Source organism: Macaca fascicularis, chromosome 1 (assembly GCF_037993035.2).
Source record: "Macaca fascicularis isolate 582-1 chromosome 1, T2T-MFA8v1.1".
Lineage (NCBI taxonomy): Eukaryota > Metazoa > Chordata > Mammalia > Primates > Cercopithecidae > Macaca > Macaca fascicularis.
This window is the reverse complement of record NC_088375.1, coordinates 142,443,217-142,461,629: the sequence shown is the minus strand read 5'-3', so window position 1 is coordinate 142,461,629 and position 18,413 is coordinate 142,443,217. Positions and strand designations below refer to the sequence as shown.

General features: G+C 38.0%; 1 protein-coding gene across 1 annotated transcript in view; it reads left to right on the top strand.

The window, feature by feature from the left end:
- Positions 1-18,413, top strand: part of BRDT (bromodomain testis associated) — a 51,521-nt gene that overhangs the window by 10,755 nt on the left and 22,353 nt on the right. The window contains exons 5-14 of the mRNA XM_065518740.2: positions 863-1,213; positions 1,965-2,093; positions 3,030-3,218; positions 4,080-4,252; positions 4,326-4,615; positions 4,701-4,814; positions 5,372-5,509; positions 14,538-14,599; positions 15,291-15,341; positions 17,407-17,578. Of these exons, the coding sequence (XP_065374812.1) occupies positions 863-1,213; positions 1,965-2,093; positions 3,030-3,218; positions 4,080-4,252; positions 4,326-4,615; positions 4,701-4,814; positions 5,372-5,509; positions 14,538-14,599; positions 15,291-15,341; positions 17,407-17,578 (1,669 nt within the window). The remainder of the gene's footprint in view (positions 1-862; positions 1,214-1,964; positions 2,094-3,029; positions 3,219-4,079; positions 4,253-4,325; positions 4,616-4,700; positions 4,815-5,371; positions 5,510-14,537; positions 14,600-15,290; positions 15,342-17,406; positions 17,579-18,413) is intronic.

The window sequence follows — 18,413 nt, the reverse complement described above, 5'->3', positions numbered from 1 at the left end:
TAATAGGAAAACTAGTCTTCAACATCTAGCAATTTTTCTTTTTTAATTCATTTAGCATCTAGCAATCTGAAATCATACTGTTTCCACCTCTGCATTTTATGAATAGAGACCTAAGAGGCTAGCCAAATTTTTGATATTTCTTAGGTAGAATTTGTACTGTTTGGATGTCTTGATAGTATTAATATCAGAAGTTGTTCACCTACATAGTTTTCTTTTTTTTTTTTTTTTTTTTTTTTTTTTGAGACGGAGTCTTGCTCTGTCACCCAGGCTGGAGTGCAGTGGCCGGATCTCAGCTCACTGCAAGCTCCGCCTCCCGGGTTCACGCCATTCTCCTGCCTCAGCCTCCCGAGTAGCTGGGACTACAGGCGCCCACCACCTCGCCCGGCTAGTTTTTTGTATTTTTTAGTAGAGACGGGGTTTCACCGTATTAGCCAGGATGGTCTCGATCTCCTGACCTCATGATCCGCCCGTCTCGGCCTCCCAAAGTGCTGGGATTACAGGCTTGAGCCACCGCGCCCGGCATAGTTTTCTTTTAAAAATCATATATTCTTGCTGATTTTCAGGTATTCAGAAACTTTGGTATAACTATGACTTTGATTTTTTACTTTTCATTCATCTTAAGGTTTGCACAAGACATTCTTTGGTACGTGGGAAGATAATATTAGAACTATTTAGTTTGCCTACAAAAGGAAATTAACCTTTAGCAATAGTTAATACATGGATTGACAACAATATTTGTAAATTATCTATATAAAGATTTGGTGCCAATAATCTTTCCCTTTTTTCTTTTAAGTGATAAGGAACTATTGCTCTGAATATCACTTTAAATATATTTTTTTGTTGTTGAATTGTTCTGTTTTAGGTTACAAAGGGTGTGAAGAGGAAAGCAGATACAACAACTCCTGCAACTTCAGTAGTTAAAGCAAGTAGTGAATTTTCTCCAACATTCACAGAAAAATCAGTGACATTGCCACCTATAAAAGAAAATATGCCAAAGAATGTTTTGCCAGATTCTCAGCAACAATATAATGTTGTGAAGAGTGTTAAAGTAACTGAACAATTAAGGCACTGTAGTGAGATTCTTAAAGAAATGCTTGCAAAGAAACATTTTTCATATGCATGGCCCTTTTATAATCCTGTTGACGTTAATGCTTTGGGACTCCATAACTACTATGACATTGTCAAAAATCCAATGGATCTTGGAACTATTAAGGTAAATGTTGCCTTAATAGGAAGAACTTCTTTTTCTTGATTATAAAAGTAATTCATCATTGCAAAGAAATCTTAAAATCTAGAAAAAGATGAAGGAAATTAAGATCATCATTGTCATACTACCTGGAGTGAGTCACTGGAAATTTTAAAAATATATCTTTTTGTTTTCTTCCACTTGAACATGTCCATGGTTCTAGACCACGCACAGTGGCTCATGCCTGTAATCCTGGCACTTTAGGAGGCCAAGGCGGGCAAATCACTTGAGGCCAGGAGTTCGAGACCAGCCTGGCCATGGCAAAACCTCGTCTCTAATAAAAATACAAAAAAAAAAAAAAAGCTGGGAATGGTGGTGCCTGCCTATGGTCCCAGCTACTCCAGAGGCTGAGTCACGAGAATCACTTGAATGCAGGAGGAGGAAGGGTTGCAGTGAGCCGGTGACAGAGGGAAATTCTGTCTCAAAAAAAAAAGATTATATGAAAACACTCTACTTTTGTGATTTTGTTCCAGTTCTCTTTACCTGGAATGTCCTCCTTCCTTATCTCTACTTATCAAAATTCACTGGATTTTTTTTCAAAGTCTAAAAAATATGAAACAAATGTTGCAAAATTTTAACATTTGTCAAATCTGGATGGTGGGCAACTGTTTTCTGTATATATGAATTATTTTGTAATATGAACATTTAATATCGGTGCTCAAATAATTATTGAATTGAACTATTTGTTTGTGAATCCTGTAGTTTTTCTTTAATTTAGGAGAAAATGGATAACCAAGAATATAAGGATGCATACAAATTTGCGGCAGATGTTAGATTAATGTTCATGAATTGCTACAAGTACAATCCTCCAGATCACGAAGTTGTGACAATGGCAAGAATGCTTCAGGTGAGCCATTACTTGTGCTCTGAAAGTGTTTTTCCTCTGAACATAGTTTAAACATCTTTTAGAACCATAACTTAAGAGATAAAGAATAATAACACCCACATCTCTTAAGTATTAAATGGCAAAAACCACAATTGCTTTTGTACCAACAAAATAGTTTATGAATTATACTTTTAAAACTGAGAGGGTTGTGTGTTTTTTTGTTTGTTTGAGTTCTTGCATCCTTTAGTAGTGAATATTTTAATGAAGCTGTCCTGCATACAAAGGAAACTGGGGAAATATTAGTGAAGAGGGGATGTAGATATATATATGGTTGACTAGAGCCCATGTCCCACTGAGGGGACAGTCTAAATGAACCATTTGGAGGTAATAGAATGATCTACCAACTATAGGGCCCTTGAAAGAAGATCCCGTGTATTACTTGAGAGGTCTATCTTGCCTGAAAAAAATGGAGAAAAGTTGCTAAGTTTGGCAGGCAGAGAAGCATGAGTCTTTTTTTTTGACATGGAGTTTCATTCTCGTTGTCCAGGCTGGAGTGTAGTGGCACAATCTTGGTTCACTGCAACCTCCGCGTCCCAGGTTCAAGTGGTTCTCTTGCCTCAGCCTCCCAAGTAGCTGGGATTTACAGGCATGTGCCACCACACCCGACTAATTTTGTATTTTTAGTAGAGATGGGGTTTCTCCATGTTGGTCAGGCTGATCTTGATTTCCCCATCTGAGGTGATCCACCCACCTCGGCCTCCCAAAGTGCTAGGATTACAGGCATGAGCCACGGCGCCTGGCCTGCATAAATCTTAATATGTTTCTTCTGATATATCTTAAAGGCAAAAAGAATTCTGGTCAAAATATGACACTGAAATGTACCTTTTATTAAAAGCTATAATTGCTGGATTAAATTAAAAATGCAGAAAACCATAACAAACTAATTTTTCATTATAGGATGTTTTCGAAACGCATTTTTCAAAGATCCCAGTTGAACCTGTTGAGAGTATGCCTTTATGTTACATCAAAACAGATATCACAGAAACCACTGGTAGAGAGAACACTAATGAAGCCTCCTCTGAAGGAAACTCTTCTGGTGATTCTGAAGATGAACGAGTTCAGCGTCTTGCAAAGCTTCAGGAGCAGGTAGTTGATTGTATTGATACAAATTTTGATAGTCTATGAGCACTAATCTATCAGGAAATTTTTTCTGCAGATTTAAAGCTGTTATAATTAAATCATTTCATAACTGTGGCTTTATTTACTTATTGGCAAATTTGTAATGTTTAATAGTCTTTCCTAATCAAATATTTATTATAAAAATCTGTTATTTAAAAAAATTATGTCATCCCTAATCATGAGTGGTTGATTCTCATTGAAATGATTTATGAAATAATCAGAGAGATTTTATGGATGAGGTCTTATTTAACATTAACTACTTTTTATGATAACATGTTAAACTGTTCTGGAGCTCAAGTCTCAAAAATCAATGATTAAAAACCAGCCGGACACTGTGGCTCACGCCTGTAACCCCAATACTTTGGGAGGCCAAGGTGGGAGGATTGCTTGGGCCCAGGAGTTCAAGCTTGGGCAACATAGTGAGACCACGTCTCTACAAAAAAATCAAAAAAATGTGGCAGGAGGATCACTTGAGCCTAGGAGGTTGAGGTTGCAGTGAGCCAGGATCACAACACTGCACTCCCACCTGACAGAGCAAGACCCTGGCTCAAAAAAACAAAAAAGACCACCTGGAAATGTTATTTATTCTTGATCTGTTTGTAGATGAATATTTAAGTTTATGAGTTGAGCACATGATAGTTTTTGTAATTTAAAACATGCCCTTTAAAAATTCAGTGCATTTGTGAAATTAAATAAAAACTTGAAGGAAATGTAATAAGAAATGAATTTCACAAAAGACACTCTTGACTTTGGAGTGCCTTCATTTTTTTCTAGTTTCTTTAATTATTTAGAGACATGAATGTTTACAGATTTTTTTTATTTTATCAGCTTAAAGCTGTACATCAGCAGCTCCAGGTTTTGTCCCAAGTACCTTTCCGTAAGCTAAATAAAAAGAAAGAGAAGTCTAAAAAGGAAAAGAAAAAAGAAAAGGTTAATAACAGCAATGAAAATCCAAGAAAAATGTGTGAGCAAATGAGACTAAAGGAAAAGTCCAAGAGAAAGTAAGTATCTTTTATTATGATAGCTTATTAAGACAATAACGATAAGTTGGACTAAATTTAGTTTTTGTTACAGTCAGCCAAAGAAAAGGAAACAACAGTACATTGGTCAAAAATCTGAAGATGAAGATAATGCTAAACCTATGAACTATGATGAGAAAAGGCAGTTAAGTTTGAATATAAACAAACTCCCTGGAGATAAACTCGGGCGAGTAGTTCATATAATACAGTCAAGAGAGCCTTCTCTGAGCAATTCCAATCCTGATGAGATAGAGATAGACTTTGAAACACTGAAAGCATCAACACTAAGAGAATTAGAAAAATATGTTTCCGCGTGTCTAAGAAAGAGACCATTAAAACCTCCTGGTATGTATTTCTGCATATTAATAGAAATCAGTTTTGTATTTGGTTTGGTTTTTGGTTATACTCACTTTCTTCCCTCCTAACACAGCTAAGAAAATAATGATGTCCAAAGAAGAACTTCACTCACAGAAAAAACAGGAGTTGGAAAAGCGGTTACTGGATGTTAATAATCAGTTAAATTCTAGAAAACGTCAAACAAAATGTAGGTGGCAGTTTTTATATTTATTTACTTTTTTTTTTTTTTTTTTTTTTTTTTTTTTTTTTTTTTGAGACGGAGTCTCGCTGTGTCGCCCAGGCTGGAGTGCAGTGGCCGGATCTCAGCTCACTGCAAGCTCTGCCTCCCGGGTTTTTACGCCATTCTCCTGCCTCAGCCTCCCGAGTAGCCGGGACTACAGGCGCCCACCACCTCGCCCAGCTAGTTTTTTGTATTTTTTAGTAGAGACGGGGTTTCACCGTGTTAGCCAGGATGGTCTCGAACTCCTGACCTCATGATCCGCCCGTCTCGGCCTCCCAAAGTGCTGGGATTACAGGCTTGAGCCACCGCGCCCGGCCTTATTTACTTATTTTTGTAGAGACAGGGTCTTGTGACATTGCCCAGGCTGGTTGTGAACTCCTGGCCTCATGTGATTCTCCCACCTTGGCCTCTCAAAGTGCTGGGATTACAGGCATGAGTGAGCATGCCCAGCCTAGGTGGCAGTTTTTAAATGTTCCTGCAACTGTTTAATTCTTCTGGCATTTTAATGTTTCTCTGTTTTGTAGCTGAGAAAACGCAACCATCCAAAGCTGTTGGAAGTGTTTCCCGACTGAGTGAGAGCAGCAGCAGCAGCAGCAGCTCATCAGAGTCTGAAAGTAGCAGCAGTGACTTAAGCTCTTCAGACAGCAGTGGTTCTGAATCAGGTTAGCTGTCCCCTTAAATGTACCTCTGTTGGTGGGAGCATTTTTTTTCCTGTAATATTGATTTATATTTTGAAGAAATATTTGTTACTTACCCAGAATCCATGGTTTGTATATCATGCTAATTATTTAATTGCATGTTGACAATCTTAGTATTTTCCCTAAAAGAGATACTGTATAAGACGAAACTTCATATTACATGTATATGACGTGTAGGTTTGTAATGTTGAAAAAGTTTACTCAAGGAGGGATAGTCTCAATAATTTCAAATCTTAATATCAAAATATATCAGATAATAAAATAATCTTGTTTTATAAAATAAAAGATTGAGAGCACCTTTCGCTTTACTCTCCATGATCTATCAAATCACTCTCATGTTGCAAGGGTTGCCATGTGGTGATACTATGTTCTGAATTGAATAATCATTTTGAGTTAAGAAACCAGTCATCCCAGAAGCTAGAAATCAGATTATTTTTCTACTTCTTTGGTTTCTTCACTGTAGAATATTTTCTTCCATCTATAGAAAAATGTACTTTAAATTCAGATTCTCAGCTATGCTCAAGTGACCTATTGTATAGTTTAGCAGTTGTGTCAAGCTTAGGTCACTTATGTTTTCTTTGTGCTTTTCTATTAATGATTACATAGTTGATAAGTAATCACTACCCCAAGAATACTGACTTGGCAGTGGTCCATCTTTATTGACCAAAAGGCAAATTCAGAATATAGGACACTTGTCCCTAAATTTTGCTTTATTTTAAATGAAGTATTTCTTGTGAAATTCAGTTCTCTTTTTAAAGAAATATCTCACACAGAATATTGTGACATCAGGAATTCTTAGCATTATTAAAAGCATCCCTCTTTTTTCAGTGTGGTAGTACGGTCTGCTGAATTGCAATACATTCTATTTAACTCTTAGTTCTGTTTAGTTTGCATTTATATGGTGCTGATTGCTGTGTTTTGCTTTTACATTTCTAAAGTATATAGTGATAAACATTTTTGGAGAATAAACAGAATTTTTACTTTCTTTGGAATTTGTCATACTAGAAAATTTAAAAAGGTAGGGCTCTGATTATACAGTATTTCCTTATTTGACTTCTAAGCATAGAACAATACTGGAAAAACTTAAGCTGCATTTAGTATTTTCAGTTGTAATTAGCATTTGTAACTTCATCTAATAAAGCATTTGTGGTCTAATAAGTTAGAGCACTTTGTCTTTTATTTGTAGGATAAAACTCTTACTGTACCTGTTAGTTTGAATTATCTAATTATAATAAATGCTTCAAGTGTTAGAGAAAAAGTACAATATAATATAGAGTTTTCAATAAAGTACCTTAATTTTAATATGAATTATCAGTTTCTGATACAATATTATTATATGTTGCTTGGAGGAAAGAATGTTTATCACTAACTTGTGTTCTTAAAATTGTGCAATATATATTCTCTGTTTTCCTAACATTCTATCAGAATAACTCAGCCTCAGAATTCAAATCTTTTTTTTTTTTTTTTTTTGAGATGGAGTCTCCCTTTGTTGCCCATGCTAGAGTGCAGTGGTGTGATCTCGGCTCACTGCAAGCTCCGCCTCCCGGGTTTACCACCTTCTCCTGCCTCAGCTTCCCGAGTAGCTGGGACTACAGGCATCTGCCACGATGCCTGGCTAATTTTTTGTATTTTTAGTAGAGACGGGGTTTCACCCTGTTAGCCAGGATAGTCTTGATCTCCTGACCTCATGATCCGCCCGCCTCGACCTCCCAAAGTGCTGGGATTACAGGCGTCAGCCCCCGTGCCTGGCAATTTTTTGTATTTTTAGTAGAGATGATGTTTCATCATGTTGACTAGGCTGGTCTGAAACTCCTGACCTCAGCTGATCTGCCCACCTCGGCCTCCCAAAGTGCTGGGATTACAGGCGTGAGCCATTGTGCCTCGTCTTTAGTAATTTTTTCTTAATGTAGTTTTCATTTAGTATCTGTCTTCCTGGATTTTCTTATAGCAATTTGGCTATATGCAATTTTTTAAAGCAAGTCATTCTTTCATAATGTTTGTGTCAGAGAGCTTTAATTACTTTCTCTAAAGTTTTTTTTTTTTCTTTTTTTCCTGAGACGGAGTCTCACCTTGTTGCCCAGGCAGGAGTGCAGTGGCCCAAACTCGGCTCACTGCAAGCCGCAGCTCACTGCAAGCCCCGGCTCACTGCAAGCCCCGGCTCACTGCAAGCCCCGGCTCACTGCAAGCCCCGCCTCACTGCAAGCTCCGCCTCACTGCAAGCTCCGCCTCCCAGCTTCACACCATTCACCTGTCTCAGCCTCCGGAGTAGCTGGGACTACAGGCACCCGCCACCACACCCAGCTAATTTTTTGTATTTTTTAGTAGAGTCGGGGTTTCACCGTGTTACCCAGGATGATCTTGATCTCCTGACCTTGTGATTCGCCCGCCTTGGCCTCCCAAAGTGCTGGGATTACAGGCGTAAGCCATCGCACCCAACCTAAAGTTTTAAATATTATTGACTTCTTATAGTTATGCTGTATTGTGAGTTGGTCTCTCTTTACTACAATACCATTATGCTGTTTAGGTGGGGCAAATGTTTTAAGATTTAATATCTGAAAAATCTTTGAGTGTTGTAAGTGATATTGAAGCTATTTATTATTCCACGTTACTTAAATGGTTATCTTTCATCATTCCCAAACTTCAGTTTATGCACTTTAGAAAATATAGACTTAGTTCTGCTTTGAGAGCTTGTTTGGAGGGTCTAGTAGGGGAGCACAGCTACTCGTGTACCCTTGACCAATGAACAGTCTTCCTCTATCAGAGAAGGTCCTCTTCAACCAAGTGCACAGCTTCGGGAGGGATGTACATGGAGTGGTGAGGGAGGAAGGAGATACCTTCCTGGCCATCCAGATCAGCTGAATCAACCCTTTGACCAATGGGGTGACAGGTGTTGCAACCAGATCACCTTCACTCATTCAATTCTGCTTTGTTAAGTAGGATTGATCACATGGTGGAGCACTGATTTACAAGGAAAGTTTTATTTAAAAATCTACCAAATTCACTTAATTCTCATTTTAAACAAGATATTAAATCAGTTTCAAGATAGTCGTAATGAAATCCCAAATCCTTGAAAAATGAAAATGAGAGTTCTATGGACTGGAAGCAGCATGTCATTGCAAATTTTAATGTGATTTTATTTTATTTATCTTTTTAACTGGTGTCAGCATATGCAGATAAGTCAAGAACATTTATTAAACATCAGTATAAATATAAAATCTTTTAAAATGATTTTTCATAACTAAAATCATTAAATGTCAGATCAAAGATGTAGCCAAGCCTTGAAAATGAAATCAATTCTAATGCACGTATCTTATGTTGACTAGGCTGTGTTAGTATGCATGCATAAGCTATTGAGAGTTTTCTAATGCTCAACAATCTTGGGGTTACCTTGAGTGATTTATAGGGAGGAATATAACTAATAGCTTTAATCCTGTGACTAGTAATGATACTGAGAAAAAAAAATCAAAAGGAGCAGCTCATCAATAGGAGTACTTTTAATAAAAACCTTCCTTATAGGGAATAACTCCAGGAACTGTCTAAATATAAGCCCAGATACTTGATTAGTGTGAAATAGAATTTTTTCAGTGTACTTAATTTCAGTTTTTGCACAGTTAAACACAAACTAAATGGTCATGACATCAATTCATTGTTTTTCTTTTTTCTTTTTTTTTTTCTTTTTTTTTTTTGAGACGGAGTCTCACTCTGTCACCCAGGCTGGAGTGCAGTGGCCGGATCTCAGTTCACTGCAAGCTCCGCCTCCCGGGTTCACGCCATTCTCCTGCCTCAGCCTCCCGAGTAGCTGGGACTACAGGCGCCTGCCACCTCGCCCGGCTAGTTTTTTGTATTTTTTAGTAGAGCCGGGGTTTCACCGTGTTAGCCAGGATGGTCTCGATCTCCTGACCTCGTGATCCGCCCGTCTCGGCCTCCCAAAGTGCTGGGATTACAGGCTTGAGCCACCGCGCCCGGCCCCAATTCATTGTTTTTCTTTAGCTGTTTAAGACTTAAAGTGAATTTGTCACTTCATCCTTTGGACTCTTTACATTTTATTGGATTTGGTGTAATGTTCAGAGAAAGAAATTTATTCTTTAAATAACATTTGTTTCTTTTTTAAAAAGCTTTCTTAGTTATGGGTGACATCAAACAGGAATAAATAAATTTGTAATTTTAGTACTACAACCTAGGTCTTCTATAGATATGACAAGGATATGATTTTTTTCATGCAAGGTTTGAAAACTGACAAACTTTGTTCAAGCCTAGATTTTAACTTTTTAGAGGAGGATGATTTAGTAAGTGCAGGAAGTATACAAAGAAAGCCTCTAAATAATGTTTGCCATTCAGACTAGAAAGCTAAAGGTAAATGACTAGAGTTTATTAAATTATTTTAGACTTTTATAAATTTCTTTTTTTTTTTTTTTTTTTTTTAATTTGAGACAGAGTCTCACTGTTGCCGAGGCTGGAGGGCAGTGGCTCCATCTCAGCTAACTGCAGCCTCTGCCTCCTAGGTTCAAGCAGTTCTCATGCCTCAGCCTTCCAAGTAGCTGGGCAACAGACGTGCAGCACCAAGCCTGGTTAATTTTTGTATTTTTAGTGGAGACTGGGTTTCACCATGTTGGCCAGGCTGGTCTTGAACTCCTGGCTTTAAGCGATCTGCCTGCCTCGGCCTCCCAAAGTGCTGGGATTACAGGCATGAGCCACCACACCTGGCCTACCAATCACTTTTCTATAATCTGTCCTTTATAACAAAAGTGTGATTTCTTTTTGTAATTTAAAAGTCTTTGGTAATTATTTCTGCTACATATGGCATCATATTCTGTTGTGTGTATTTTTTTTTTTTTTTTTTTTTTTTGAGATGGAATCTCACTCTGTTGCCTAGGCTGGAGTGCAGTGGCATGATCTCGGCTCACTGCAACCTCCACCTCCTGGGTTCAAGCAATTCTCCTGGCTCAGCGTCCTGAGTAGCTGTAGCTACAGGTGCATGCCACCACCCCCAGCTAACTTTTTTTGGTATTTTTTAGTAGAGACGGGGTTTCACCATATTGGCCAGGCTGGTCTCGAACTCCTGACCTCATGATCCACCCACTTCAGCCTGCCTTGGCCTCCCAAAGTGCTGGGATTACAGGTGTGAGCCACTGTGCCGGGTCTTGTTTTTTTCGTTTTGTTTTGTTTTGTTTCTTTGTTTTTTAAATTGTATTATGTTCCTATTCAACTTTTCAGGTTTTTTAGTTCAAATTGGCTTGCTAATAATATTTAGTATCTCTGGAACATCTATCTCAGTGCTTTGATTGGTGATAGGTAGTAAACTCTTTAATCAGATCTCTATGATTGCAGATTTTTTTTAGTTCTGTGTTTTTTTGTGTTTGATTTTTTGTTTTTTGTTTTTTGTTTTGAGACAGAGTCTCGCTCTTTCGCCCAGGCTGGAGTGCAATGGCGCAATCTCCACTCTGCAACCTCTGCCTCCCGGCCTCAAGCAATTCTTCTGCTTCAGCCTCCCAAGTAGCTGGGATTACAGGCACCTGCCACCAGGCCCAGCTAATTTTTGTATTTTTAGTAGAGATGAAGTTTCACCATGTTGACAGGCTGGTCTGGAACTCTTGATCTCGTGATCCACCCACCTCGGCCTCTGAAAGTGCTGGAATCACAGGTGTGCGCCACCGTGCCCGGCCTATGGTTAATTTTTTTTTTGACAGTTTAAAATGAAAACTTTGGAAGCTAAATTTTATATTGAGTTTTTGGGGCAGATGTGAAATTAGAACATTTATAATTAGGATATATGCCACAATATGCATTTGTTTAGTAATACACATAGTATCCATTTTGATCCTCTTAAGGTAGGTGTATACATGTTGTCATCCTTCCCTAGAGAAATTAGTTGACAATGTATATGTTGTCATTATTGTTACCGATTTTATTTTTTATTTTTATTTTTGAGATGGTGTCTTGCTCTGTCACCCAGGCTGGAGTGTAGTGGCACGATCTTGGTTCACTGAAACCTCTGCCTCCTAGCTTCAAGCGATTCTTGTGCCTCAGCTTCCCGAGTAGCTGGGATTACAGGTTTGCACCACCACGCCCAGCTAATTTTTATATTTTTGGTAGAGAGGGGGTTTCACCAGGTTGGCCAGGCTGGTCTCAAACTCCAGACCTGGCCTCAAACTCCAGGTAATCAGCCTGCCTTGGCTTCCCAAAGTGCTGGGATTACAGGTGTGAGCTACCACGCCTGGCCTTATTATCAATTTTAATTGATGTTTGCTAGCACTGATAGAGCTTCTTCACTAATTGAAATAGGGTTGTAAGTTTGGTAGTGAAAATATGTATGTTTGTCTTTTAATTTCAAAGGCCAGGAACTCATGAATATCATATATGTATAGTTTTAGTTTATTATGCTCTTAAAAAGTCAATTATGTACAATTAGAATGAGAAGCAAAATGCTGAGACTTTTATAAGCCATATATAGTAGGTGTTTTTATTTTTTTAACTAAAATTCCTTGATGCCTTTTGCTAATATCTTTAGATTTTGAGGTGCTAAGGTTTTGGGATTTCGAACTCCTGACCTCAAGTGATCCACCTACCTCGGCCTCCCATAGTGCTGGGATTACAGGCGTGAGCCACTGCGCCGACCTTGAGGTGCTAAGTTTTATAATAATTTTGAGCTTAGTTTTATATACTAGAAAACTAAGGTGATGCCCTTGAATTTCTTTTTTTTAGTAGAACACCAATCTGGTATGTCATATTTGTACTATACTTAAGAGTTTATATTGTAGGATGATGTCATTTTAGGTGCATATTTGAATAATTTAGATGTATAGATATACATATATGATCATATTAGTGAAGTCTTTTTGGTTTTGTGTTTTTGTTCAAAGCTGAAACCATAATTTCTCTTTTATGATTATGATTACTTTTAGACAGGGTCTGGCTCTGTCACCCAGGCTAGAGTGCAGTGATGCAATCTCGGCTCACTGCAACTGCCTTTTGGGTTCAAGCGATTCTTCTGCCTCAGCCTCCCAAATAGCTGGGACTACAGGCACACGCCACCACACCTGGCTAATTTTTGTATTTTACTAGTGATGGGGTTTCAGCATGTTGGCCAGGCTGGTCTTGAACTCCTCAAGTGATCTAACTGCCTCGGCCTCCCTAAGTGCTGGGATTACAGGCATGAGCCACCACGCCCTGCCTAATTTGTCCTTTAAATGCGAAAGCTATCTGGATATATATTCTCAATCTTCTCAGTCTGTCTCCTTCTCTTACCCCTACACCTAGCCTGCAACACTTAAATAATACTTAGCTGAGTGACATTAAGATGATTCATGTCATTTTAAATACTTGAATTATTTAAAGGATGTCATTGAGTGGCATTCAGCAATTTTAACAATGTCCAGCATCAAACATTTTAGGAGAGGAAAGAACAGTAACACATCCAGTGGAAACTGATGGCTTTTCAGAAGGCAGAAGGTAATTATTAAAATTAGAATGTTTTAAGTTTGAATAATGTTTGGTGTTGACCAGCCTTGGTGTCCTGGAGCATGAAACAAATAACACTCAGGTGGTCATGAAAGCTGGCTTGGAGAGACTGATCAAGGCAGTTACTACCAGTTTGGTGCTTTACCATACTGACCCAGGATTATGACTGGGGAGGATAGCATCAGAAACAATTGTAGGATAAAGAAAGAGAAACCCACTAGCACCCTGTTGGAGAGATCTCTTTTTATGTCTGCTTCTACTGCCAGTGTCAGCTGTACAGTATTTCTAAAGGCAGAGGAGATAATATAAAACCCATTTCTTGCTGTATAGCTGAGGCTGCCAAATAGCTTAGAAGTAATCAGATAGAATCTTTATTACAGAGTTTAGCAAGCACAGCAGACCTTTCCACAGACCTAAAATAGCATTACTTTTAATAAAAGACTGTATCCTCTCAGATAAATGACATCCCCTTCTCTTACAGTAAATTCTTGATTTTTTAAAAATTAAGCCTCTTAGGGCTATATTTATGGCTATTTGATAAAAGATGATTTTAGCATAATGGATGCTGCTTATTTGAAACCTTATCTCTGTTGCAACAAATTCCTTTTTAAACTGTCAGTTATTCAAGCTCTTTACTGTTAAGTAACATACTGTGCTTTTTTGCCTGAACATAATGTAAACTGAAATTTATTCCACTATAGGAAAATAAAATATCTTTTTTTTTTTTTTTTTGAGACGGAGTCTCGCTCTGTCACCCAGGCTGGAGTGCGGTGGCCAGATCTCAGCTCACTGCAAGCTCCGCCTCCCGGGTTCACGCCATTCTCCTGCCTCAGCCTCCCGAGTAGCTGGGACTACAGGCGCCCGCCACCTCGCCCGGCTAGTTTTTTGTATTTTTTAGTAGAGACGGGGTTTCACCGTGTTAGCCAGGACGGTCTCGATCTCCTGACCTCGTGATCCGCCCGTCTCGGCCTCCCAAAGTGCTGGGATTACAGGCGTGAGCCACCGCGCCCGGCCGGAAAATAAAATATCTTAAAAGCAGGTATCCCTTTAGAAATTTTAGCTGATTCAAAGAGGGTGAAAACCTGTGACTATAAGGATGTCTTCATATGAGAGGTTGGTAATAAAGGCATTTTCTTGAAATCACCACTGTATTTCTTTCTTTTTCTGAGACGGAGTCTTGCTCTCTCGCCCAGCCTGGAGTGGGGTGGCGTGATCTCCGCTCACTGCAACCTCTGCTTCCCAGGTTCAAGCGATTCTCCTGCCTCAGCCTCCCGAGTAGCTGGGACTACAGGCACCTGCCACCATGCCCAGCTAATTTTTTATATTTTTAGTAGAGATGGGGTTTCACCGTGTTAGCCAGGATGGTCTCCATCTCCTGACCTTGTGATCCACCCACCTTGGCCTCCCAAAGTGTTGGGATTACAGGCGTGAGCCACCGCACCCGGCCCTCACTGTGTTTCTAATGTTGAAAAATTATAGCTTGTTATTTTTTAAGCTAATAAATATTAAAATATTTATGTGTATACATTTGCAGAAATGTTCCCTAAGTTTACAGAAGTAAAACCAAATGATTCTCCTTCTAAAGAGAATGTAAAAGTAAGTTAATTCTTTATTCGTATCTCCAAATTTTAAAAGTATGTATGTTATAACTCATAGGTATAGTAGTAGCTTTCTTTAAAATTGTTTTCAATTTTATTTACATGAAGAAAGTTGTCACTGTTTTTAGCTTATCAACTAAATGTTCAGTGATTTCTTCCCGAAGAAGACCGAATAGGGAAACTCTTTGGCTTCATTTTTCAATAAGATATAACTGTTATATAAGCCAAATGGATAAGTAGAACAAATTCTAGAAGCTTCAGCTTATCCCTGACAGTCTGAATACAGAGGGATGGCCTTGGCATCCTGAATGAGTGTACAGAACTGTGCGTATAATGAAGTGAAATTTCTCAAAAGATGGTAGGAGAATGGTAATTAAGGTTCTACAGATAAAGCTTATAATTGCCAGTTATCCATTTTGACACATCTATGTTTGACTAGTAGTTGATGTGCTTTGAAAAGAACAGAAGTGATTTTTTTACTAGCTCAAGTTGTCATCCTCATGTACATTTTTTTCCCTTTGTACCCCTTCCAAACATAGAATTATTTATGTAACGACATCTAACTAGGTTAGGGAAACACAATAACAAATAATATTGTCTTAAAAGAGTTGTAATTTGTGAAAAAGGAATATAATCACATGGTTAAGAGATAATATGATTAATGCCGTAATCTATATAATTATTTTTAGAAAATGAAGAATGAATGTATACTGCCTGAAGGAAGAATAGGCATCACACAGGTAATGCTTAAAATGTGTTTTGAAGAACATGGAAAGAAATGGTTTACATACAGATTAGAGGCTTATTTTTTAAAATAAGTAATAGCATGAAGAGAGGCAAAAAAAAAAAAAATGAAAAAACACAGCAAGCATGTTCAGAGAAATATGGAAGGCTAAGGATATTTATTAGATGACTTGTAGTATATAACGGGGCTTTGGACACATAAGAGAAAATATATACACACACACACACACACTTATTTGTTTGTTTGTTCTTGTTGTTGAGACAGAGTCTCCATCACCCAGGCTGCAGTGCAGTGGCATGATCTTGGCTCACTGCAATCTCCGCCTTTCGGGTTCAAGCAATTTTCATGCCTCAGTCTCCGGAGTAGCTGAGACCACAGGCACACACCAACACGCCTGGCTAATTTTTGTATTTTTAGTAGAAACGGGGTTTCGTCATGTTGGCCAAGCTGGTTTCAAACTCCAGACTTCAGGTGACCCACTCACCTCGGCCTCCCAAAGTGCTGGGATTACAGACTTCAGCCACCATGCCTGGCCTTCCCATTCCTTTTGAATAGGAAGAAGTTATAGATGATCTATCTTGCCAAAGGTATATTAGTGGAATAAAAAAATTATGTCAAGTTATGAAGGAACTTTGGAAGCATTTTTATCTCAATATGTAGCATGTAGAATGCCACTTTTTTTTTTTCTATTTTTTTGAGACAGAGTCTTGCTCTGTCACCCAGGCTGGAGTGCAGTGGCACGATCTTGGCTCACTGCAAGCTCCACTTCCCGGGTTCACGCCATTCTCCCACCTCAGCCTCCTGAGTAGCCGGGACTACAGGCACCCGCCACAACGCCCGGCTAATTTTTTGTATTTTTAGTGGAGACGGGATTTCACCATTTAGCCAGGATGGTCTTGATATCCTGACCTCATGATCCGCCCGCCTTGGCCTCCCAAAGTGCTGGGATTACAGGCGTGAGCCACCGCGCCTGGCGAATGCCACCTTTTTAATGGTCTATTTTTGGTAAAAATTTTTGCACTCACTGAGAAAAAAAATGTCTATTTATGGTAAAAGATAGTATATATTAATCCATAGGTTCATGTATGAATGTGTATATTTGTGTAGTTCTGAAAGTGATTTTTTTCTTCGGCTGATTTAAACCTGAGCATTAGGCTTTAAGCTTTGGCCTGGGTCTATATTGTTGTGATAAACATTCCTATGGCATTTGTTTTATTCATGTTCGCATAGGTGTTACTTGTATACTTGCCTACCTACTCACTCACCCCAATGCCTTGTTAGACAAAGGAGAAAGACTGTCTTATTTATCTCTGTGCCATCTACTACTGGTTAGATAAGGTTACTGGGCTTTGCTACTGTAACTTCGCTTGCCGCAGAATAGGTGTGAGATTTTAGGTAAGCTGCTTCTATTATTTCTAGAAAATGTAAATAGAGATAAAAATTATACCTAACTCATAGGATTATTGTGAGAATTAAAGAAAAACCATATAAAGGACTTACCCTGGTACCTCACATAGAGTAAACATTAAATAAATGTTAGCTATTATTACACTATAGCTTTTACTTGATAGTTACCTGAATATTGAATTAGAATTTATTGATAGTCTTGTGGGTTGACCATAATGTAATTTTAAATTTCTCCCCTTATGTCTGTAATACAGTAAGGAAAAATGGCTAAAGTAAGTGAATTGGTCTCTAGATTTGCTATGAAAACTCAGGGGTTTGTTTTGTTTTGTTTTTTAGTAATTACAGGAAAGCTTTAAAAAATGAATAGCATTGTTTAATAATATACATGTATACTCATAACTAAGATCATAGGCTTTGACTTACTCTACCTCTTGTAAGCCATATAATGACCAAGTTATTTAATCCTTTTAAACCCCAGTTTCCTCATTTTCAAGATAGGGATAACTATACATTATAGATTTGTGTGACTTAAATAATAAGGTATTTTAAAAAGATAGCGTTAAATTATATTCTTGCCTCTTGTATTTCTGTTCTCTTTGGTATATTTCTTGTATGGATAAAACTAAGTGATAACTTTGATTTTGTTTTAACAGATAGAATGTTCTGTGCAAGACAAAACCTCTGCCAATACTACCCTTGTTCATCAGACCACACCTTCACATGTAATGCCACCAAATCACCACCAATTAGCATTTAATTATCAAGAATTAGAACATTTACAGACCGTGAAAAACATTTCACCTTTACAAATTCTGCCTCCCTCAGGTAAGAAATTAACAAGTAAACAACTGTTATTGAGAAACTGACTTCTAAAACTATACGTATATGAAAATGCTATGGTCATCTTAAGTGTTAAATATCTGGGAAATACCAACAATCATAACTAGTAAATTCCAGGTTACGAATAATCACTGAAGCACATCATTAGAAATTATCTGCTTTATACCTGTAGGCATTCATTACATTTAAAAGAAAGAAAATTATGTATACAGTTCACACCCAATTTACTTTCATGTAAATTATATACATTGGTATGATATATATATACACACACGCACTACATATATAAATATATATATAAAATATACACATTTATGTGTATAATATACATACATTTTACACACACACACACACACACACACACACACACACACGCCTGTTACTGCCGGAGCCCATACTACCAAGTTCTGAGCAGATCTGGGAAATGCTGCTTTAACTTCCATGACACCTATCTGGATTAGAAAAGTAGGAAAGAATAAGGGAAAGATAACTTACTTAGAGATTCTATAGGTAAAGAAATGAAGTTATAGGTATATAAAATAGTTTACACTTAAGGAAACTTGGGCTAGAAATTCTTGCCTAAGGGTAGTTCCTATTCATCTAAAACTGGTTAAATTTTTATATTTTTAGATTTGTTTGACTTAATATCTTATCAGAAGGGAAAGTTTTGCATCTCAACTTGGTTCTCCTGGTGGGTCGAAGGGGATGTGTGGCACGAAGGGTACTTCTGATATGAGTTTAGCCTAGAGCATAACTAAACCTTGAGACACTAATGTATTTAGGCCTAAGTTAAAGGCAGATATGAATATTCCTTGTCCAT